We start from the raw sequence: 23,181 nt of genomic DNA, 5'->3' as shown, positions 1-23,181 counted from the left end.
TAATTACATATAGATATAAAACTCTAGATCGAATAGATATTTCTAGAGTTTTCTCCATAAAACATGAATGATGTGTTGAGGCCTATAAATAGGTCATATACTCAACATTTGTAAAAAGCAACTAGTAAGTCATTTTCACTACTCAAATTTATTCCAACTATTCCTCTAGACTAGTTTTCCTCTCAACTAAGCCTATCATTATAAATTTGCCCCCCCCCCCCATTCCTTCTACTAATCAAATAAGTTTTTACTATTTGATAATTCATAAACTAACAAAATCAATACCTAATTGATTAAAGTTAGCCTATTATATTTAGATTTTTAGATTTTTTAGTCTTCATAATTAATGATTATGAACTGGAGTAACATTCTTTCTCCTTGAATTTTCGTATTTCAAAATAAATGATATTTTTATAACAAAATTAAAAAACTATCATATATATTAACTTAAACAAACAATTTTACATATAAAAACATTATTATATTTCAGAAGCTTTTTGAATACTACTTTCTTCACCTACCGTTTTAGAAACAAAAAAAAAAAAATTGTTTATCAAAATATAATAAAATGAAACGTTGTAGAAAATAACAAAGCCGTTGAAAAAGTTATGGTGAAACTTGCTTTGGCTGTGAGTGGTTGAATCACTCACACCATGAAAAGATCTAAGTCAACAGTTAGTACATACATGCACATTGATATTGCATATGGCTTTGGTCTCATATGTTTACTCCATATCACCTTGCAGGCTGGTTTACTTAGCGCTTACATTATTAAGAAGCTCTATATTGGCAGGTATCATCTTGAGACAAGTGTTTTAGCCATTGCTGTTGTCATTCAGCAGTTACTATGATAGTATTGTATTGTTTTATATTTTTCAAATGAGTTCTTTCACTTCAGTAGAATCTCTTGGGGTCTGTGTATGTTTTATCTTGTGATCACAAGTTTTTTAGAGCTACCATGAAAGTAATTTGTAACAATTTTATAGCTGTTCAACAAATTGCTCACTCAATATTACAGGCACTCTACAGATCGTGAGGTTGCTCTTATGATGCTAATGGCATACCTTTCCTACATTCTGGCTGAAGTAAGTTTTAAAGAACTTCAGAGGTTTTTGTGGAGTACGTCTTGTTTTTGAGCTTTATCTCTATCTATCTATTCTTGTGGTACATTAATTATTGGCGGGTTGTGATATATCTACATGTTCTGCAGTTATGGTACCTGAGTGGCATTCTAACTGTATTCTTCTGCGGGATTGTTATGTCTCATTATACTTGGCATAATGTTACCGAGAGCTCAAGAATCACTACTAAGTACATCCTCTAAACAGATTTCTTCAAGCTATATACCAATCTATTTGGCGGTGGTAACGCTGTCTTATTTTTTTATATACTAAAACTACATGTTTTTTCGTCTAACTCTTACAGGCATGCTTTTGCAACTCTCTCATTTGTTCTTGAAACCTTTATCTTCCTTTACGTTGGTATGGATGCCTTGGACATTGAAAAGTGGAGGTTTGTTAGTGATAGGTAAGTCCCGTGTTCTCTCACAAACTAGACAAAATGATCATCAACTCCTTGCCCTTTTTATATTCATGAAAGATTATTGAATCGTGTATCACCTTTTCAACAAATGGTATATGACGTAGCCACTTTACTGAAACAGATGTTTTCTGTGCTTGGAAATTTCATCTTTTAATTTTCCAAACATTCCTCAAAACTTGCTTTTTCTTACTATAGGAAGTGAAAAAAATTCATGCGCCTCATTCGGTTTCTTCTTCTGCAGGCCTAAAACATCTGTTGCTGTGAGTTCAGTATTATTGGGTCTAGTACTTGCAGGGAGAGCAGCATTTGTTTTTCCCCTATCCTTCTTATCCAACCTCACTAAAAAGTCGCCAAGCGAAAGAATAAGTTTCAGGGAGCAGGTATGGCTAGATCTCTATCAGAACTCAGAAAGTATTCTCTTTCAGAATTTCTTGGGCTTTAAAGTTCTGTTAACAAATTTTTCATTCTTTCTCGCTTTAGGTGATCATTTGGTGGGCTGGTCTTATGAGAGGTGCTGTTTCAATGGCACTTGCCTACAATCAGGTAAGAGCGACGTTGTTTATTAGGGGTTATTGTTTTTTCCAAATTAGAGTTAATGGTCAGTGTAGTGTAGATAGGATCAAGTTTAAATTGCTGTTGCATTCACCTTGCAGGATGTATCAGGTGATGCAGCCTGCAGTTTATTACTGTACCTCCAATACGATCTTAAAGTTAGATGTTTTTTAGAAACTGACACTCTTGTAAAATGCAGTTCACGATGTCGGGTCACACTGAACTGCGAACCAATGCCATCATGATCACCAGCACCATCACTGTTGTGCTTGTCAGCACCATGGTAAGATGCTTGCTTCTTGTAAATTTCTTACACCATATGTCAGTGTTGTTCATGGTTTTATTCATAGAGATTTTGCTTTCTGCTTTGCTTACAATTAGTCCTAGCCTAGGTTAACCATTTTAGAATTGAGACAGCTCGCAATATAAGATGGGAAATTTAAAAACCACTCAATTATATGCTTTTAATGTGTCTTACAGTTAACTAAGTTGAGGGGGATTGGGACCTGAAAAAATATTGTACTATCCGTACCGCGTAACCGAGCTCCGAGCTCGGCACCACAACGCAAACCGACCTCGGACGCGCATCGCATGGCATCAGCTCGGCATTTAAGTGAATCATAACCGATTCCCGAGGATCTCGCCCCAGACGAGGTCCGTTATCTAATCATATTACATCTTATCTCAGGCCCAAGGCCCAAAGTAACCCTAATTCACACTAAGGTACGTGCATTACTTATACGAGATTCATACTCCCACAAACACTAACTTGAGCATCGGAGTTTCTTTTGCAGGTATCACCCCCATCTTGGAGCACCAGCGTACCGGCGAAGGAGGCTCGCCGATCTTACCTAGCGGATCAGTTCTACAGCAAATTTCCAGTAAGAACATTTCGCGCCCACCGTGGGGCCGATCAAGACAGCTCTCATCGGCCACGCTTATGGTTTGCACCAGAAGTCATAGCAGACGCGCAACAGAAGACGCAGATCATACGACTACCATGGACAGTGAAGCGGCATTAAGGAGGCTGATTGATCAGGTCAAGCAAATGCGGCAGCAACACGCCGCCGACCTACAAAACATGCGTGCCCAGCACGACACTGATCTAGCGGCAATGCGCACCGCTAATGAAGCCAACCTGGCAGCGCTGCGCGCCGAGAACAAGCGCATCCGCGCCCAACTCTCTCGACGTCCCTCTGATCATCCTCCTCATGTGAGCAGCCACCACGAGGAAGAAGAACATTCAGTCTCTCAACCACGGACCGCAACCAAGACACCAACTCAGCGGCCGACCACGCATCGGTCTCACGCACCGACACACAGGTCAGCCCATGAAATCAGCAAGGCCCCTACTCATGCCGCGGGAGAACCGGCAACCTTCCGTCGCCACCCTTTTGTGGATGGCATTATGGAGACACCACTCCCTCACGGGTGGAAGCCTCTTCACCTCGACCGCTACGACGACACGACAGACCCGGATGAGCACATCGACCTGTACACAACACAGGTAAATCTCTACACCAACAACAATGCTATCTTGTGTAGGGTTTTCCCGACCTCACTTAAGGGGGCCGCGCTCAACTGGTACACACAACTACCTGCTCAATCCATCGACAACTTCAATACCCTAGTCAGGAGGTTCACCGCGCAATATGCGACGAGCCGACCTCACCATGTCACCTCAGCCGCCCTGGCCAGTCTCAGGCAAAGCGACGACGAACCGCTCCGGGCATTTATGGAACAATTCGCCGCCACCTCGATCAAAATCAGGAACCTGAATCCCGAGGTCGCCCTACATGCCATGCTCATGGCACTCAAACCCGGGCCATTCGTCGACAGCCTGTGTCGTGAGTCCCCCCGCGACATGGACGAGCTCCGCGCCCGCGCTGCAGGTTACATCCAGATGGAGGAACACTCCGCCTTCCGTGACCAGGTTCGCGAAAAAGTACCAGCAAAGCCAGAGCAGGGGCACAATGACAAGGTCAAAGTCAACAATGACAGCCAATTCAAGAAGTCGGCTAGGGCAAACAGAGGGGGGAGATATGACTTCTACACCCCCCTGAACGCACCCAGAGTCCACATCCTGGAAGAAGCTAGCAATAACAACTTACTCGCCCTCCCACCACCAGGTGACACTCCAAACAGCGCCGACAAGTCCAAACATTGTCGGTACCACAGGAACCACGGTCACACTACGGAGGAATGTCGCACGCTCCGGGACCGTATCGAAGAGCTCATACAGGTAGGCCATCTCGGCCAATACGTCCAGCGGCAACAGGGTCACTGAGGAGGGCATGGCGGTCGAGGACGTGGCAGAGGCCGAGGTTCGGGAGCTCGCACGGATCAACCCTCCGGCTCCCAACAAAATGCCGGCGGCGCAGTGCAGGCCGAGGTAAGCCAGGAGACAGGGTCAGCCCCCTTACGGGGAGTGATTAACACAATTACAGGCGGTTTCGCTGGGGGAGGCGCCAGCGGCTCGGCCCGAAAAAGGCACATGCGGAGTGTCAACTGCATCCACTCTACCACCTCGGCCTCGCACCAAAGCTCACCGCCGATCTCTTTCTCTGACGAGGACTACGTGGGTGTCAGCCTTAACCAAGATGATCTCATGGTTATCATGGTGGAGGTCACCAACTGGGAGGTACAGAAGACACTCATTGACCAAGGAAGTTCGGCTGACGTCCTGTACTGGCTAACGTTCCTTAGACTAGACGTCCCCCATTCTCTCATCCAGCCGCACACGAAGCCCTTAGTCGGCTTCGCAGGAGAGCGAGTTCACACTCGCGGGTACATAGACCTACTGATAACCTTCGGGGTACCCCCGGATACAAGGAGAATCATGGTTCGATACCTCCTCTTGGAGGCCAACACCTCCTATAACATCATCATCGGGAGGCCAACCTTGAATCAGCTCGGAGCAGTGGCGTCCACCCCACACCTCACCATAAAGTTCCCAGGGAATGACGGCAAAATCATCTCCGTCAAGGCAAATCAGAAGACAACTCGACAGTGTTACGCTGAGAGCCTGAGGATCTCCTCATCCGGAGCAAGGGGGCTCCCCCCACCATAGCTCATTAGGTTCTATTTCTCCTTTCTGTATAAACAAAATTGTGCACTCTTTTCCCGCCTCAGTCCTTGACTGAGAGGGTTTTTAACGAGGCACACAAAAAAACGATCAATAAAATTACTCATTTTGCTGAATCTATTCTCTTATTTATTGTTTTTACAAAAAAAAAGGTCGAGTACGAACCTCGGTAAAATTCATTTTACTCCAAAACGAGGTCGAGTACGAACCTCGGTAAAATTCATTTTACTCCAAAACGAGGTCAAGTATGAACCTCGGCAAAATTCATTTTACTCCAAAACGAGGTCGAGTACGAACCTCGGTAAAATTCATTTTACTCCAAAACGAGGTCGAGTACGAACCTTGGCAAAATTCGTTTTACTCCAAAACAAGGTCGAGTACGAACCTCGACAAAATTCGTTTTACGCCAAAACGAGGTCGAGTACGAACCTCGGCAAAATTCATTCTACTCCAAAACGAGGTCGAGTACGAACCTCGGTAAAATTCATTTTACTCCAAAACGAGGTCAAGTACAAACCTCGGTAAAATTCATTTTAGTCCAAAACGAGGTCGAGTACGAACCTCGGCAAAATTCATTTTACTCCAAAACGAGGTCGAGTACGAACCTCGGCAAAATTCATTTTACTCCAAAACGAGGTCGAGTACGAACCTCGGTAAAATTCATTTTACTCCAAAACGAGGTCGAGTACGAACCTCGGCAAAATTCATTTTACTCCAAAACGAGGTCGAGTACGAACCTCGGCAAAATTCGTTTTACGCCAAAACGAGGTCGAGTACGAACCTCGACAAAATTCATTTTACTCCAAAACGAGGTCGAGTACGAACCTCGGCAAAATTCGTTTTACTCCAAAACGAGGTCGAGTACGAACCTCGGCAAAATTCATTTTAATCCAAAACGAGGTCGAGTACGAACCTCGGCAAAGTCCATTCTACTCCAAAAACAAGGTCGAGTACGAACCCCAAGACAATTCATTCTACCCAAACCCGAGGCCAAGTCTGAACCTTAGTACCACCGTTTGAGGTCGAATTCGAACCCTTAATACAGTCTACCCTACTCTAAAAACAAGATTGAGCCCGAGAAGGCAGAAAAACAATCAAATCTCGACGAGCAATATATATACAAAGCCCACTTTGAAGCTGGATTACTAAAACCACATCCAAAAATACAAAGACTGCCAGCAGCTTGGCAATGCACACCGACAATCGCCCGAAACTCTCCACCACATGATGCCGGTGTGGCCTTTCTCCCAATAAGGAATGGATACCCTCAGACCATTCCCCCCTGCGAAAGACCAACTAAAGTTCCTTCTGGTAGCAATCGACTACCTCACCAAGTGGATCGAGGCATGTCCACTCGCCAAAATCACCACTGCGAACGTGCGGAAGTTCACCTGGAAGAATATCATCTGCAGGTTCGGAATCCTTCACGCCCTCGTTACCGACAACGGTCGACAATTCATCGCACAGGAACTCGAGGACTTCCTCCGCGATCTCGGAATTAAGCACCTTTCAACCTCGATGGAACACCCCCAGACCAATGACCAGGCCGAAGCTGCCAACAAGGTCATCCTCTGGGAACTCAAAGAGCGACTAGAAAGCGCCAAAGGGCAATGGCCCGATGAGCTCCCCAGCATCCTCTAGGTGCACAATTGATAGCTAAGTCGTATCACTATCAAACAATTCTAGGTTCTTCAACAAATTTCTGTAATATAGAGGACTTAACCTAGGTCATCTCTCAAGGACACAAGCACATTGTATTTTGAATTTAATCATGTATGTAAATCAATTTAGAACTCGGGGGGAAATTTTCAAACAAACAATTAGAACAGTATCAAGAAAGCAAAGAAATCAAATCAACACAAAATTTCAGTAGTATAAGATTTCAGTTCAAGGTTTCAATTCCTACAGTATAATCATCATTGTTCACAATGAATACGAATTCTCAATCCATCTAATTCAATCCGAAATTAATCCAAACAGTTTTCTAAATCTAGATTTTGAATTTTATTAAAACAGAAACTACAATCGCACATTCCAAATTTCAACAAAATTCAAGAAAAGTAACCGATTGAATTAGAGATTTAGGTTATTTCTAATCAGAAAATACTTCTTCTCATTTTCAATTAGGAATCAAAACAGAGATTCAATATCATGAAAACCGAATTTAAACTAAACAGAAAAGAGGAGAAGAAGAAGAAAGAATTCGTTCGGTAAAAATTAGAAACTCAAATTTACCGTAGTTCTTGAAACCTTAAACCGATTAAGGAATTAGCTTTGCCTCATTATCATGTTGCAGCAAATTCCAATTGAGAGAAGAAATTCCGTGAGACAGAGAAAAATTCGTGTAAGAGGAAGTGAGAGAGAGAAAGATGCAAAGTTTCTAAAGAGAGAAGAGAGAACTTGGAAGAGAAACTTCTTCAGGAAGTAATCTCCAATCTGAAAATCTAACAAATGATTTTTCAAGACACCACTCCTGAGTCATTACATGGTTTTAAAGACAAAATAATGGGCCTAAAGCCAAAGGTCCAGTCCACTAATTACAATTGAAAAGACTAATTAACTAAACTAATCAGTTTCATGACAAGCTGAACAATTCAGTGCAGAGCCGCGACTTTAAAGCACGATTTTGGGTCTGAAAATGTCCAAACTGGGTTTTTCGTCCAACATGAGAATTGTATATCTCTGTCTTATCTTTACAGGGACACCAAGTTTGCCAAATTCCGAGTTGAATAGCTCCAGATATGGCTTGTACAAGAAACTGTGTCAAAACAGGAAATTCTTACGGAAAATTAGTAAAATTTATAACTAATTCCTAAATGATTCACTAATGCAAATCTAAACTAAAACATGAATATAGGATACTAAAAAGAATCAAATAAGGTAAAAACACATAAAGAAAGATATACTAAAATATTACTATCAACCATTGCACCCCCCCGGTCAAGCACACAAGGGACGACTTACAGGCTGACCTACGGAGCTGACGTGATGATCCCAATAGAAGTAGGCAAAAAATCCCACAGACGCCAAGTCTTCAGCGGCGAGCAGAATGCCCAAGAACTGGCAGCTGACCTCAACCCAGTGGACGAGCTTAGAAACAAAGCCCAAATCCACGAAGAAGCCTGCAAGCTCCAAGCTTCCAGAAGATACAACACCCGAGTAAAACCTCGCTCATTCCGAGCTGGTGACTTGGCGTCATTCCAAAAGACATGGGTTTTGACTGAGAGGGTTTTTAACGGAGCACACTTACATAATCAACAAAATGACCCATTCCACTCAACTTACATCTTTTTCGCATCATTTTACGTCTAACCCCAAATGAAGGTCGAGTCCGAACCTCGGTTCATTAAGGTCAAGTTTGAACCTTCACGGAAATCCAAGGTCGAGTACGAACCTCGGTTTATTCAGGTCAAGTCTGAACCTCCACGAAAGTATAAGGTCAAATCCGAACCTTCGTATAGCTCACTTCACTTCAATTCGAGACCGAATCCGAACCTCAGGCCAAATTCAAACCTCTCGAAAGATTCATTTACGAAAAACCGAGGTCGAGGTTTAACCCCAGCGTGACCAGCTCGGATCCATAAAAACACAAAATAGGCACCGAACGTATACCTCAAAACGCACACAAATCAAAAACCAAGCGCAAACACATAAAAGCAAAAAAAAAAAAAAAGGATATATATATATACCAGCAAAGTTCCCAGAGTTCAACACTTAAATCCAAAACAGAAAATTAAACTAGGCTATTACAAAATTGGCCTACATAGAGGCATTTTCGCCGGAGCTATCCTCGACGTCGTCCTCCTTGACCAGCTTCCCAAAGCGGACAACCTTCTCCACATGCATGGAGGAAAAGTCGAACCCGGGAGCAAGAAGCCGTGCCTGACGGACAGCCTTGTGGAAGCCCCTCTTGTGCTCCACCACAACGGAGCGCTCGACCTTCGCAAGCCTCCCTTCCACGGCCGCCTTCCCTACCGCCAGCTCCGCCCTCAAGGCGACAATCTCGTCCTCCCGGCCACCAAGAATGACCTTGCTACGAAGGCGCTCCTCAGCCGCCGCCGCCAACTCTCCTTTAAGAGAGGTTACAACATCCTCCAGAGCCCGCACTTGGCCACAAGAAGACGTCACCTCATCCTCCAAAGAGCGGGCGTGACCCCGATAGAAGGCAACGAGCTCCTGCAGCTCCCCCACCTGGGAAGCATAAGCCTCGTTGGATCGCAAGGCGATCTCAAGAGACTTCTGGACCCGTGCAAGGTCGCCCCGCGCGGATCGAAGCTCAGCCTCCTGCCGCTTCGCCTCACCAAGGGCAGCACTAAGAGCTTTGTTTTCCTCCCTCAGGATCTTATTCTCATCCTTCCAGGGTTGAAGCCGGCCCCTCAGCTTGGCCAGGTCCTCTTGCTGCTTGGCCAGGTCCTCCTGTTGCTTAGCCCACCGAGGCTTCCAGTGACCCAAGATGCCCATAGCCCTCTGCAGAAGGACCTGGGCAGCATCGAAACTATCCTCGGGGTCGGCCTCGTCTATCAACCCCTGGTCCTCGGAGCTCAACGAGCCCTGAGGAAAGAATTTCTCGGCGGTCACCCCCGCGCTCCACAGCGATTTCATGTCGGCCGAGGCACTCACGTGGTCCAGCCGCACCTTTGAAAGGCACTTCGCGAAGCGATGGGTTAGGTATCGGCTCCGGGAAGCCCCTTGTGACGAGCCAGACGGCGGCGCCGAAGCTGCAGTGGTGGACGGGGGAACCTCACGACTTGGACCCCCTTCACGAGCCCCAACAGAGGCGGAAGCTGGCGTCCCCTGCTCGGCATCTAGAAGGTTCGCAATAGGAACCTCCGACCTCGCCTGCGAAAACCAGCCCTATGTCAAAAAATAATTAAGGTGACATACATAAAACCACGAAAGTCAGGGAACACTACTTACCTCAACAGCAGGAATAACCTGCTCGGCTACAGGAACTGCCACCTCGGCAGCCTGAACCACCTCTTCAAAAGCCACTTGAGGGGCCCCCTTGGGCGGTGGACTCTCGGTAAGGTCCACTGCACCAGCATCAGCAGCCTTGGAGGTCACCTCCTCGACGTTCGGAGGGGCAGAGGTCCCCCCGACCTCCTTCGCTCCCCTCTTCCTCTTCCGGTTGACCTTCAGAGAGGGAACATCCTCCTCTTGAGGCTATTGGACCTCGAGCTCGGTGACGTTGTAGCGATGCTTCAGCACACGCCACAGGTTTTTCCCCATGATGCCTGCATTCACGAGATAAAACACATCAGCAAGTGAAATTTACACAAACCCCAAACCACCAAAAAACCAAATACTCACTCTCCAAACCCCTCTCCCTGAACGCCGAGTTCGCAAGCGACATAACGAGCTTGCAATCCAGTGGACGAGGAAGCGCGGCGAGATTCTCAATGGCAGCCGCCTCCGAAGCAGTCAGCTTCAATTGGCCCACCCCGTGAAACCTAGAAGGTCGGGGGCACCAATAGAAGGGAAATCTTGGCAGCCCCCCAAAATAAAACGCCCCATCTTCCGAGGGGTCGACGTTCACAAGAGCAACCCGGAAAAACTCTTGTTTGAAATTTTTGTACGACTGGAGTAGAGAGTAAACAAACCCCCATCCCTACTCCCACTCAAAGATGATATACCGTAAGGCGGAACGCCTAACTTCAATTGATAAAAATGAAGGAAAACGAGAAGAGACACCTCTATCCCCAAAACTGTACACAAGACTTGAAAAGCCCTTAAAAAACCCCAACTATTAGGGTGCAACTAACAAGGAGCCGAGTTGACATAGTTCAAGAAGTCACACTCGAATTGAGTAAAGGGAAGACAGACACCCAAATCCCTAAAAAAACAATGGTACATATAGAAATGAGGAGGGTCGGAAGACCTCCCCATGTACACGCCCTCACCGGCCTGATAGGGCTCAAGCCGGGTCATTCGGGAGATAGAAGGGTCGCAAACCCTACACGACCTTGAGATCCCATTCACCTCAAGAAAGGTCCGAAAGACGCTTTGAACCCCCGCCATCTCACGCTTGACCTAGTCGTAGCCAGGGATACCCGGCTCCAGGTCCTTAGGCGGAGACACATCCTTCTTCTCGGCAGCGGCCTTCCTAGTAGTCGCCGCCTTGCCGCGCGCCTTGCCCCTGGCAGGCGCAGAAGAGCCGGCACCGTTTCCACCAGCCATCAAAGAAACGAGAAGACTCAAAGAAGATTTGGGTACAAGAGAAAACAAAATAGTAGAAAGGAAGTACCTGGTACTCCTCGTCAGATAATAACCCTAACAATGATGGGGTTACCAGAAACGGTGGCGGAAACGGAAGAAATCAAGAGTAGAAGATGAACAGGCAGGCAGAGGAGACAATGCGCGCAAGAAAACTGGAAGAGTGAAAATGAGTAAAGTGAAAAGGAGAAGAGGCGCGAGGGAGAGAAAAAGGTCCTTCCCACATTTCAAAACCGCCACGCCACGTGTCGGTCAGGGGACATGCCTGACAACACAATTAATTGCAAGACCATCATTACATAACTGTCATCTCCCATAAACGTGCCACTTGCACGTTCCCGGGAAATGAACAGTCGCGACACATGGCACCACAACGAGCAAACGTACGCGAGAGGTCACCTCCCCCCTAGCGAGCTTGATCTTAACTCACCGACCTACAGTCTTCAGAGCTCGGGGGGCTAGTGTACTATCCGTACCGCGTAACCGAGCTCCGAGCTCGGCACCACAACGCAAACCGACCTCGGACGCGCACCGCATGGCATCAGCTCGGCATTTAAGTGAATCATAACCGATTCCCGAGGATCTCGCCCTAGACGAGGTCCGTTATCTAATCATATTACATCTTATCTCAGGCCCAAGGCCCAAAGCAACCCTAATTCACATTAAGGTACGTGAATTACTTATACGAGATTCATACTCCCACAAACACTAACTTGAGCATCGGAGTCTCTTTTGCAGATACCACCCCCATCTTGGAGCACCAGCGTACCAGCGAAGGAGGCTCACCGATCTTACCTGACGGATCAGCTCTACAACAGATTTCCGGTAAGAATAACTATATACCTCAGTTTCAAAAGAAAATTCTTTAGAGGTGGTGCTGACACAATTTAATGACAACTTGTTAGGTGTTTGGTTTAATGATTAAGCCACTCATAAGGTTTTTGTTGCCTGTCACTCACCCTCCTACAAGCATAAACATCATCGGAAATATAGATTCATGTCACAATTCCCCCAAATCAATCACTGTACCCTTTCTTGGAGGCTCCCAAGATTCTGAAAACGACCTTGATGTCAATGAAATTCATCGTCCAAACAGTATTCGTGCCTTACTAACAACTCCAACGCATACTGTTCATCGCTTGTGGCGTAAGTTTGATAATACATTTATGCGTCCAGTTTTTGGTGGTAGAGGGTTTGTTCCGGTTGCTCCATCCTCACCAACTGACCAAAGCGGTGTTCAACAGTGGCAATAAGAAGATTGTCCAGAAACGTGTAATATTATTGCCTAGAAATTGAAATTTTTATGTAGATCATGCAGCGCATGTAATCGCGTTTCGTTTGCTCGAGTTTTTTGGGCAGTAGGAAAGCTTTGTGCAAGTGCAATGTATAAAAAACAAATTAATATTTCGTTTTTCACTATTACTACACCGAATGGTTCTTTAATTTCTTTTACAAACTAATATTTTAGTATGTAAAAAAAATATTTATTATATATAACTAAAACTTATAATAAATTATATATATAATTTATATAAATAAATATTTTAAATATATAAATTATATTTTACATTTATAATAAATAACTTATATTATACACTTATTTTTATATTATTTTTATTTATTGATAAAAATTTCTAAATATTCTCTAAAAGAATTTCTAAATATTTTTTCATACGATAAAAATTCGCATTTGATATAAAAAAAATTATATTTAATGTAAAAAGGTCAATTCAACACTTTTAGGATGAAAAATAAAATTTTAATAGTTATAACTTTAAAAATAAACAATTTAAATATGATGAATGATGAAAAATATTCTTTTCAGAGTAGGAAAAATTGCTGTGTATTTTGAAAGCCAAATCAACCTCAAGGTCTAAGATAATGTTAAAAAAACATATTGATGTATCGTGGAATTTTAACAGGTCCGAGAATTTAGATTAGATATGCAAGACTGTCAAAATTTGTATAATTATATTAAAATATAGGCTAAAAACCTAATTTGGTCCCTTATAATCTTTTTTTGTTTCAATTTAGTCCCTCATTAATTTTTGGTCTCAATTTGGTCCCAAACTAATTAATTGGTTTCAATTTAGTCCCATATTAATTAATTGGTTTCAATGTAAGACTTTCCGTCCAAATTGCTTTAACGGTGTTAACTTTTGGCCACGTGGACGCCACGTAGATGCATACGTGGATGCCACGTGGATCAAAATTTTTTTTAAAACACCTGGACCCAGAACGGCCCGTTCTGAAACCGGAACGGGCCGTTCTGGTTTCTTTTTTGGTGTGTTAATTTTGCATCCGGAACAGCCCGTTCCAGGTGCAAAATTAACACAACGAAAATGCAACCAGAACGGCCCGTTCCAGTTTCAGAACGGGCCGTTCCGGTTTTATTTTATTTTATTTATATATAAAATATTAATGATTTTATAAAATATATATTATTAATTATATTTTAATTATGTTATTATATCTAATAAAATAAATATATTAATATTTTTTTATATTTTATTTTATTATGTTTATTTTATTAAATTTTATCATTTTATTCTTTTAATCTTAAATAAGTTGCAAAAAATTATAAAGTGATATTTAAATATTTCTTCAAACAGAAAGAGAAAGAAAAAATTATTACTCTATTTATAAGATAATTATATTTTATAAAAATAAGTAATTTTAAAATTTTTACCATAAAAAAATATTTTTCAAAATTATTATATTTTTTAATAAAATTAATCAAGAATATTGGTTTAATTGCATTTTATATCTCTCAAACAATTGTGCAATTTTGTGATCTCCAAGATTTTAATTGCATAATTTTAGTGCTTAAAGAATTACAATTGCGCGATTTTGGTCCTTCAATTTTTAATTGAACAATTTTAGTCCCTCGAATATCATAATAGTATGATTTTTGTTTCTCCCATTAAAAATTAATAATTTTAATATATATATAATGTTTTAAAATTAAATAATTATTTATCTATTCAAATTAACATATATTATAATTTTTTGTAATGTATCAAATGATATATATTTATTATTACTAAATAAATAAAATTTATATATTATTAATATTTTAATATTACTAATAAATTAATATCAATAATATTTTTCCTATATTTATAAATAAACTAATAATTTGATAAATATATATTAATATATTTTTACAAAAATATAAATATATAAAATCAGATATATTTTTCTAATTAATATACTTATATTTTTGTAAAAGTATATTAGTTTATCTATAAATATATTAATAATATTATTGATATAATATCAAAAATTATAAGATATGTTAATTTGAATAGCTTCCCAAAGAAATTGCAAACAGGGGTCTTTAATTTTATAGCCAAGGTACGCGTCGTCACTACTACAGTAAATTTCCTGTGCAGGTAATGGCAATGCCACTTACGCGAGAATTGTAAAATTTCTTCTTTTCTAAGCTAAGATTATTGAGAATTGACTTATTATTTTACAAGCAACAGTATGAAGCCGAGAAAAGACCAACACATTTTTCGAGAATCACACTGCAAGCGCAAACTGATACGTGAAATAAAGATAAACACCGACAGGTACTTCAGGCAAAGTAACAATCTGATTAAAGCATCGAGTGCCGACATATAATCCTCAAACGATACAAGCAAAACACAGAATTCCGCAGTACAGACCAGACCTAACCAAACGGGTTTAAATAGGTGCTACTTTATTCCACAATTCTAAAGCTCCGTCGTATGATCAAGCACGTTTTCAACTTCATGTGATTAGTTTATCCTTGCAGACCAATGATACCTACACCAACAAACGGCAAAAAAAGAGGATATCAGTACAATCAACATAAGCAAACAACAAAATCTCGACAATGGAGGAAGTGAAAGCATCCACGAGAGTGACGAGACAATATAGATTCTAAACAGCTGACAAAGGCGGTCAAATATTTAGTCTTTATAAAGATCTTTGGTAAGTTTAATTTGTGGCATCACAACCACATCAAAAATTGATATTGCATGGGAAATAAGGAACGTCAGAAAATACGGCATTTGATGTCACAGTCTACGCTTACCACAAGCTACTCTGCCACCGGCATTTCCAGTACTCTTGCTAAGCTCGTGGCCACCTAACACAAGAGAAGGAAGAATAATAACATGCAGTAAGCTGAAAAACAATGGAAGCATGACATAAAATAATGAATAGCCGTGCATGTAATGCAAGTAAGGAGGAACAGAATAGATCAAGATTCTTTTATGATAGCAAGGAACATGATCGAGAGGAAGACACAATTCAAGTTGATGGGTCGTACATAAATATGATGAGATTTACTATTAATTTTTCTTTCCTAACAGGACAATATCATGTTCTTTACTAAGATGAAATGATCCAAATCCAAAAAGAATACAGAATATCATAAATATAGGATCAATGACTCAAATGCTATAGTAAGTAATAAAAACAGATCAGCGGATACCTTTCCCAAGATCATCAGGATCAGCATGGACAACAACAGCCCTTCCAATGATGGAGTTTGGTCCAGTGAGAGGAATCTGTGCACATTCAATAACTTACTAAAAATTGAAACTTCTAAGTATTGGTGTCAGCCTAGAAGAATTCATCAGACATATTGATTAGGAGATGAATAACATACCTGACTGTCAGTAATAGAGAAGTTGACTTTTCCTGAGTTACACAATGAGAGGGAACCATTTTAATATAAAGACCAAACAAGCATGTGGTACGATAGGCGAAATAAACAAGTTCTTTCAAAAGATGAACTATCAGCAAAATAGAAAGAAAGAAATCTTGATTACCAACAATCTTTCCAAAACATGGAAAAGTTCCTTGTATAACCTCCAGCCTATCTGTTAACTATGTAATCAACCACTTCTTTGTAATGCTAAAAGTCTTCTTTTTTTAACACAGGAAATGTATAAATAATAAGAAATCTAAAATTTGTAATCGGGTGAATAAATTGCTTTTGGTTATTTCAGTTTGATAGTAACCAATACAAAACAAACAAATTAAACAAAAAACAAAGTTATAAGCCATACCATCATCACCGACATTGACATTCCCTAGATCACCAGCATGGCGATTGTCATCCTCAGGGGCACCATGCTCCTTGCCATTAGGATTGAAATGTGCTCCTGTAAGCATGGAAAAAAACCAAGAGATTGAGCCTCGTAATATACAAGTAAATGATAAGATTTCATAATCCAACAGCTTTATAACAGATTGTATTGCTTGGCACATTGAAGAATCTTTAAAGGGAAATGCTAACTAAGAAAGGTAGAAAATTTATATTAAAAGATGTATCTGCACATTCTTCCATGTAGCTTTATTGTAGTTTTCAATGAAAACTTACCACGTGTGATTCCTTAACCAATGCCTCAAGGGCCCTGGTTAGCTAGACCCTTCTTTAAATTAAAGCAAAGTGTGTGATTATTTTTGTTCCAGTTCATTAATGCTTCAGATTATAAAAAAAAATGATTCGGGTTATTGTCCAGAGACTATACCAGTTGACAGACAACCATTGGTAGTGTCCCCCAAGGCGTGTACATGGAAGCCATGAAGACCGGGCTTAAGACCAGCAAGAGATCCAGTTACAGTGGTTGGGCCTGGACAATTCACAATATATGTTACTTCATTTAGCTTAATCCAATGAAAACAAAACAAAACAAAACTCTCTGTTGAAACTTACCATTTCCCTCCTGACTGAAGAAAATAGTTCCAGTGACACCCTCACTGCTGCCAAGAACTGCCACAGCCTTCACCATTGCTCAATGTGATCTGAACAACAAAACAGCTATTTAAAGCAAAATATGCAAGACATGCACAAGCTCATTAGAATAGTATCAAGTGAGCATTATTGGTAAATATAGACCGTCAGATCATATTCAAATAGTAAAGATCAAAAGGTGAATGTACGACTTTTTCTTTTAGTAGTGATGTAATCGCACAACCGAGTTAACTGAGTTACATGGCAATCTAAACACAAAGATCCTACAAACTCTTTCAAAACCTTCGATTCCGATATAAATAATTTCAAATGTTTATGATTCTGATGCTAATTCCATACAACTGAAGGAACATATCGAGTTGACCGGAAGTAAATAGAGATTATCACGTCAAAAAGCTAAACCTCAAATTCCAATTACACAAACTAGTAGCCTATTCAGTAGATCAATCAACAACACCGAACGAAACGCACAAACACAAGACTGACTAAAATTCTTCCGAATTCCATGAGCATAGCATGAGTTCAACAAAATATACACATAAACAAAAGAAATTAGTAAAACTAATTTCATTTCTGAAAACGAATCTGAAGCCGCTGAGCTTAAATAAGAGTTAGGTTTCTTAGGTATTATTTCTCTCCTCGCGACTCTCTCTCTCTCTCTTTAATTCTTCAACTCTTCTCTCGTCCAAAGTAATCAACAAAGGAAAAAAAAAATAATAATAATAAAGATGCGATCGATCACTTGTAGAACGAAAACGTTAGCGATTTGTGCATGATAAAATATCCGGAGGAAAATTAAAAATAAAAAAAAATAAGAAGGAGAAAGGAAGAGTCTAGACGCGATGATCGGAGAGAAAAGAGAAGTAATCGAGGAGAGAAGATATGAAAAGCAGAGCATACCTCAGGGCACCCCCTTAGAGTGAGAAGAGAAAGAGAAGAGTCTAGAAGAAGAAGACGACGAGAAATGAAGAACTGTGGTTGTTACGTTTTAATTTATAGTGAGTGAGGCGTGTGTAAGCACGAGATCCTCCACCACTGTTACCAATCTATCTGGTATTTCATCCTCACCTACCCATCTATTACCTAATTTATTAACATTAATAAAATTAATTCCATATCAATTATTACCCCCAACAACATTTTTTTTTTTGGGTTGCAAATTACCTAAAACATTTAATTCTTTATATAATTATTTTTAAATTAAAATGATTTTAATTAAAGTAAATTATCTTAATTTAACAAAATATATTAATATAATTTTTTTAATAAACATACATCCTAATTCTTTAGAAGAAAAATAAATATTAATTAATAGAAATAATTAGTGTACAACATATATTTTAATTAATTAAAAGATATATTAATATTAATTAAAAAAATATAAGAAATTTTTATCAATTAAATTAATTATTTTTTTAATATTAGATAATTGAGTCTTTTTTATATTGAAACAGAGGTAGTATTTAAATTTTATTTCAAAATATTCATAAAAGCATATTTCATGTGTCTTATAATAAGTGTTACATTATAAAAATAAATAAATTTTAAAATAAGTATTATATTAATTTTTAATATTAAATTAATTACTTTTTATTTATATTTCTAATAACATTACTCTAAACCTATATATAAATAAAAATTGTCTTAAATTTTTGACTAAAATATAAGAAAATTTTATTGAAGTCAAATTTATTTATTATTTTTAATTCAAAAATACTTTTATGATAATAAATGAAAGCACTATATCTACCATAAATGTTATTAAGGATATTTTAGGAAATATGGTATATATTTTTATGTGAAATTATAAAAATTAAATATACTTAATAAAAAAATTTAGTTTATGTGAAATTGATCCTATTTATTTATATATAAGTTTAGAGAGAATATTATGCAGAGAGTGATCTTTTAGTTGCATAATTTTTAGAAAGTTAATTATAAGATTAATTTTGTAAAGTTATTATTTTCTTTTTTATTTATTATTTTTTTTCTTCGTATGTACAAAAATAACTTAAAACAATACTTATTATAAAATAGATTAAGTATAACTTAGATGATAGTTATATTTAATGATAGTTTAAATATTTATATAATTTCATAAATTTTTACCTTTTAATTTACATAGTTAAAAAAAAAATTGTTTAATAACAAAATATAACCTATTCTATCAAGTTTTTTTTTTAAGCAAACCTATTCTATCAAGTTAGTTTCTGCAAAAGTAAAACAATATTTTTGATCGTGAGTATATACTTAAGTTGAGAACTTCAATCCTTATTTAATGAATACAAGTATGAAATTACTTACAATATATTTAATTTTAATTTTGATACATAGCATTTTTGTCTTTCATAGTCCCTTAGTCTATTACTATAGAAATTAAAAATAATTTAAAACTGTATAGACTAAAAAAAATTAATAACTATGTGAATTATAATATATATATATATAGAGAACTAAAGTTTAATGTTTTAATTATCAAAATCAAAAGATAAAATTCTTGGAACTATATATATGAAAAAAGATATTGAAACATTTAATGATACTACTCTTGGTATAAATAACGACTATTCAACCATTATTGCGACAGTTGAATAAAAAATTAATGGATATTTCATTAATAAAATTCATAAATTATAATAAATTAGGAATATAAAAATTAACAACTAATATATAAGTAGACAATTATTTTTGGTTATGAACGTTGTTAAATTAGTCTCTAACATTAAGAGAATATAAAATAAATTTATATTATGTGTAATAATTTTTAAAATTTTAATTATTTATTATCATTTGATCTTTATATATATATATATATATATATATATATATATATATATATATATATATTAATATCATATTTATTTGTTTAAATCTTTTTCTTATAAAAGTGTTTTTTAAATAAAACAAGCATTTTATTTATACTTTTTGTATATTTTGTCTAAATTTTTTTAATAAACAATTTTCAGCTTTTTTCTTAGAAACAACTCCGATATGTTTTTTAAAAAGTATTTATTTAGAAACACATTTTATTAAGTTTAAACAAGCAAACTTATTATTGCTTTACTCTTGTGCTTTTTAAATTTTAGATTAATATAATTGTCAATTTACAATTTTTTTATAGACTTATTTTGTCATTTTCTTAGTTTTAAATATTAATATCACAATATTTTTAAAATTTAAGTACCCAAATGATCATTTATTCTTTAGTATATTTTGAAAGTGATACTAAGCGATTTTTATCTATTTTAGTAAAAACAAAATATATATTGTTAATTAAGTAGTAACTATTTCAAATGATTTTGAAAATAATTATTAAAAGTTATATTTTTATTATATATCAATAGTATTCACGTCCAAGATTGTTGCCGTTTAAGATTTCCTAATCGGTCGGTCCAAATAGTAAAATTATTGATGCATTTAGGGTGATGATATGAGTTCATGGATGTCAAAAGAAAAAATGTATCCATATATATATTCACATATAAAATTCGTTTTAAGTAGAAAATGAATATATATAATAATATTTATACTTATAATTATTTATTAATATTCAATTATATAATTACATATAAAGTATTTTAATAATTAGGTTAAGTTTTTGAATTGAAAAATCTTGATTAATAAAATTACGTATAATATTTAAATAATTTAAGTTTTGATTTTCAAACTATTATTTTAAAAAACTATTAAAATAAATATAATTTTTTTAAATAAATATTTATGAATTTGCGAGTCCGTAAATATTAAAAAATATGTAGATATATATTAAATAGATACTTACACAAATATAAAGATGAGTACAAGGATAAAGATTTAACGTGGCTGCATACACAAAACAAGATTCAAACTCCTGACCTTGCTTAAGCATGGATCAAACCCTACTGCTGAACCACATGCTTGGAGTTGTAACAGCCCAAGCAACCCGCATGAGGATATTGTCCGCGTCCTCAAGAGTAAGGTATCCACACCCATATATATGGCATGCTTCGTTCACCTTACTAGCCGATGTGGGACTTCACAATCCACCCCCCCTCGGGGAGCCCAGCGCCCTCGCTGGCACACCTGCCCGGGTCCCGGCTCTGATACCAAATGTAACAGCCCAAGCAACCCGCATGAGGATATTGTCCGCTTTGGCCCACGGCCTCACGGCTTTGTTCTCGGGAATGGCCAACACCACCCCAAAACGCGTCCTCAAGAGTAAGGTATCCACACCCATATATATGGCATGCTTCGTTCACCTTACTAGCCGATGTGGGACTTCACAATCACTTACTCTTGAGGACGCGTTTTGGGGTGGTGTTGGCCATTCCCGAGAACAAAGCCGTGAGGCCGTGGGCCAAAGCGGACAATATCCTCATGCGGGTTGCTTGGGCTGTTACATTTGGTATCAGAGCCGGGACCCGGGCAGGTGTGCCAGCGAGGGCGCTGGGCTCCCCGAGGGGGGGTGGATTGTGAAGTCCCACATCGGCTAGTAAGGTGAACGAAGCATGCCATATATATGGGTGTGGATACCTTACTCTTGAGGACGCGTTTTGGGGTGGTGTTGGCCATTCCCGAGAACAAAGCCGTGAGGCCGTGGGCCAAAGCGGACAATATCCTCATGCGGGTTGCTTGGGCTGTTACATTTGGTATCAGAGCCGGGACCCGGGCAGGTGTGCCAGCGAGGGCGCTGGGCTCCCCGAGGGGGGGTGGATTGTGAAGTCCCACATCGGCTAGTAAGGTGAACGAAGCATGCCATATATATGGGTGTGGATACCTTACTCTTGAGGACGCGTTTTGGGGTGGTGTTGGCCATTCCCGAGAACAAAGCCGTGAGGCCGTGGGCCAAAGCGGACAATATCCTCATGCGGGTTGCTTGGGCTGTTACAGGAGTTATTTATCTTGTCCCATTAATATTACTATATGAGTTAACCTAACTTGTTTAAGTCTTGACCTATGAATAATTTCACATGTTTAACAGGTTAGATAAATCCAAACTATAAAATAAATGGTATTTTTATTTAAGTTTATATATGTCTCACGATTCGCAAAACCTATAATTAATAGGCAAGTCTACAAGCTCAATAAAAAAATTCCTTTTTTTATACTAAGAAAATACGAGAGAAAAATACATAAAATATTATATAAAAATATAAACTTCAAACAATCTAAAATTTTTAAAAAATGAAAATTTAAACATATAAAGATTTATACATTTAAATCAAAGCATTAAAATATTAACATATCAAATTTGTATATTTAATCTAAAATATATTTATACATAAAAAAAATATAAAATATATTAAGGTAACAAAAGTACAATATATTTTAAATAAAAATATACTAAATTTAATACTTATTATTCATATTTATTTATTAACAAAATGCTAAAATTACTCATATTTTTAAATCCCTCATAAAGCTGGCAAAAAGAATATTTTTTTAAAACAAGTCAATCCATGAGATTTGTGGATTAAGTTTGCAAAATTGGGAACTTCGTGAACTATACTTAATTCCTCTTATAATTATGTAAATTTTTAAAACAAGTTCATTAATCGTGCAGGTTACAAGTTTCGCCGACCTAAATCCATATACTCACTCCTAAATATACTATTATAATGTCATGTTTATATAATAATAAATAAATAAACTTTTAATAATCAAAAGGTGAAAATCTTTTATTGTATTTGTTGTAAGGTGCAACTCTGTCATTTCATTTACAGGGATAGATTAAAAGAAAACGCAATAGTCTAAAATAACATTTTTAAATTTCTAATACATTATAGATAATATTAAGGTACTTTATATTTTTGTGAATTATTTTAAAAAAATAATAAATAAGAAAAATTATATAATAATTTGTTTTTCATCTTTGGAATAAAAATTATATGAGAAGTTTGTTAGATATAGGTTAATTAAGTCGTTCTTTTTGTGAACTTTTGAATTGACGTAAATTGGATTAACTTTCTTAATTTATTTTTGTAAAATACTATATATATGTGTATATAGGTTAGAATATCTTTTGTACTCTTGTTAATTCTATTTTGCTTATAAAAAAAAGAAGTTAATTTTTCAT

At 37.8% G+C, this 23,181-nt stretch overlaps 2 protein-coding genes across 3 annotated transcripts; one reads left to right on the top strand and one right to left on the bottom strand.

The window, feature by feature from the left end:
• The first annotated feature begins 591 nt into the window (after positions 1 to 591).
• LOC109792100 (sodium/hydrogen exchanger 1-like) lies at positions 592 to 2,506 on the top strand. The gene is made up of 7 exons (XM_083059154.1): positions 592 to 793; positions 1,019 to 1,085; positions 1,211 to 1,311; positions 1,426 to 1,527; positions 1,784 to 1,922; positions 2,023 to 2,085; positions 2,294 to 2,506. The coding sequence occupies exons 1-7, from the start codon at positions 654 to 656 to the stop codon at positions 2,489 to 2,491; spliced, it is 810 nt and encodes a 269-aa protein (XP_082915280.1). The 5' UTR covers positions 592 to 653; the 3' UTR covers positions 2,492 to 2,506.
• Positions 2,507 to 14,971: 12,465 nt separating this feature from the next.
• On the bottom strand, positions 14,972 to 18,182 carry LOC109794160 (superoxide dismutase [Cu-Zn]). Of its 2 annotated transcripts, none has more exons than XM_020353638.3 (8): positions 18,027 to 18,182; positions 17,088 to 17,176; positions 16,903 to 17,004; positions 16,438 to 16,533; positions 16,035 to 16,066; positions 15,858 to 15,933; positions 15,456 to 15,509; positions 14,972 to 15,184 (listed from the first exon to the last, which is right to left on the bottom strand). In XM_020353638.3, exons 2-8 carry the CDS (start codon positions 17,161 to 17,163, stop codon positions 15,162 to 15,164), a joined length of 459 nt encoding a protein of 152 aa, XP_020209227.1. In that variant the 5' UTR covers positions 17,164 to 17,176; positions 18,027 to 18,182; the 3' UTR covers positions 14,972 to 15,161. The 2 variants fall into 2 exon arrangements, with proteins under 2 accessions (XP_020209227.1, XP_020209228.1); XM_020353639.3 differs by having other exon boundaries at positions 17,088 to 17,192; positions 18,027 to 18,139.
• Between the last annotated feature and the right edge of the window lie 4,999 nt (positions 18,183 to 23,181).

The sequence above is a fragment of the Cajanus cajan genome, chromosome 6 (genome assembly GCF_000230855.2).
Source record: "Cajanus cajan strain Asha chromosome 6, NIPB_CcT2T_4, whole genome shotgun sequence".
NCBI lineage: Eukaryota > Viridiplantae > Streptophyta > Magnoliopsida > Fabales > Fabaceae > Cajanus > Cajanus cajan.
This window is presented reverse-complemented; position numbering and strand designations above follow the sequence as displayed.

Coding starts and splice junctions, on each gene's coding strand:
- LOC109792100 (XM_083059154.1), top strand. CDS start 654: ATGAAAAGATCTAAGTCAACAGTTAGTACATACATGCACATTGATATT. Junction 1,312..1,425: donor AGCTCAAGAATCACTACTAA/GTACATCCTCTA, acceptor TAACTCTTACAG/GCATGCTTTTGCAACTCTCT. Junction 1,528..1,783: donor TGGAGGTTTGTTAGTGATAG/GTAAGTCCCGTG, acceptor CTTCTTCTGCAG/GCCTAAAACATCTGTTGCTG.
- LOC109794160 (XM_020353638.3), bottom strand. CDS start 17,163: ATGGTGAAGGCTGTGGCAGTTCTTGGCAGCAGTGAGGGTGTCACTGGA. Junction 16,534..16,902: donor CAATGGTTGTCTGTCAACTG/GTATAGTCTCTG, acceptor CCATGCTTACAG/GAGCACATTTCAATCCTAAT. Junction 15,934..16,034: donor TCTCTATTACTGACAGTCAG/GTATGTTATTCA, acceptor GAATGTGCACAG/ATTCCTCTCACTGGACCAAA.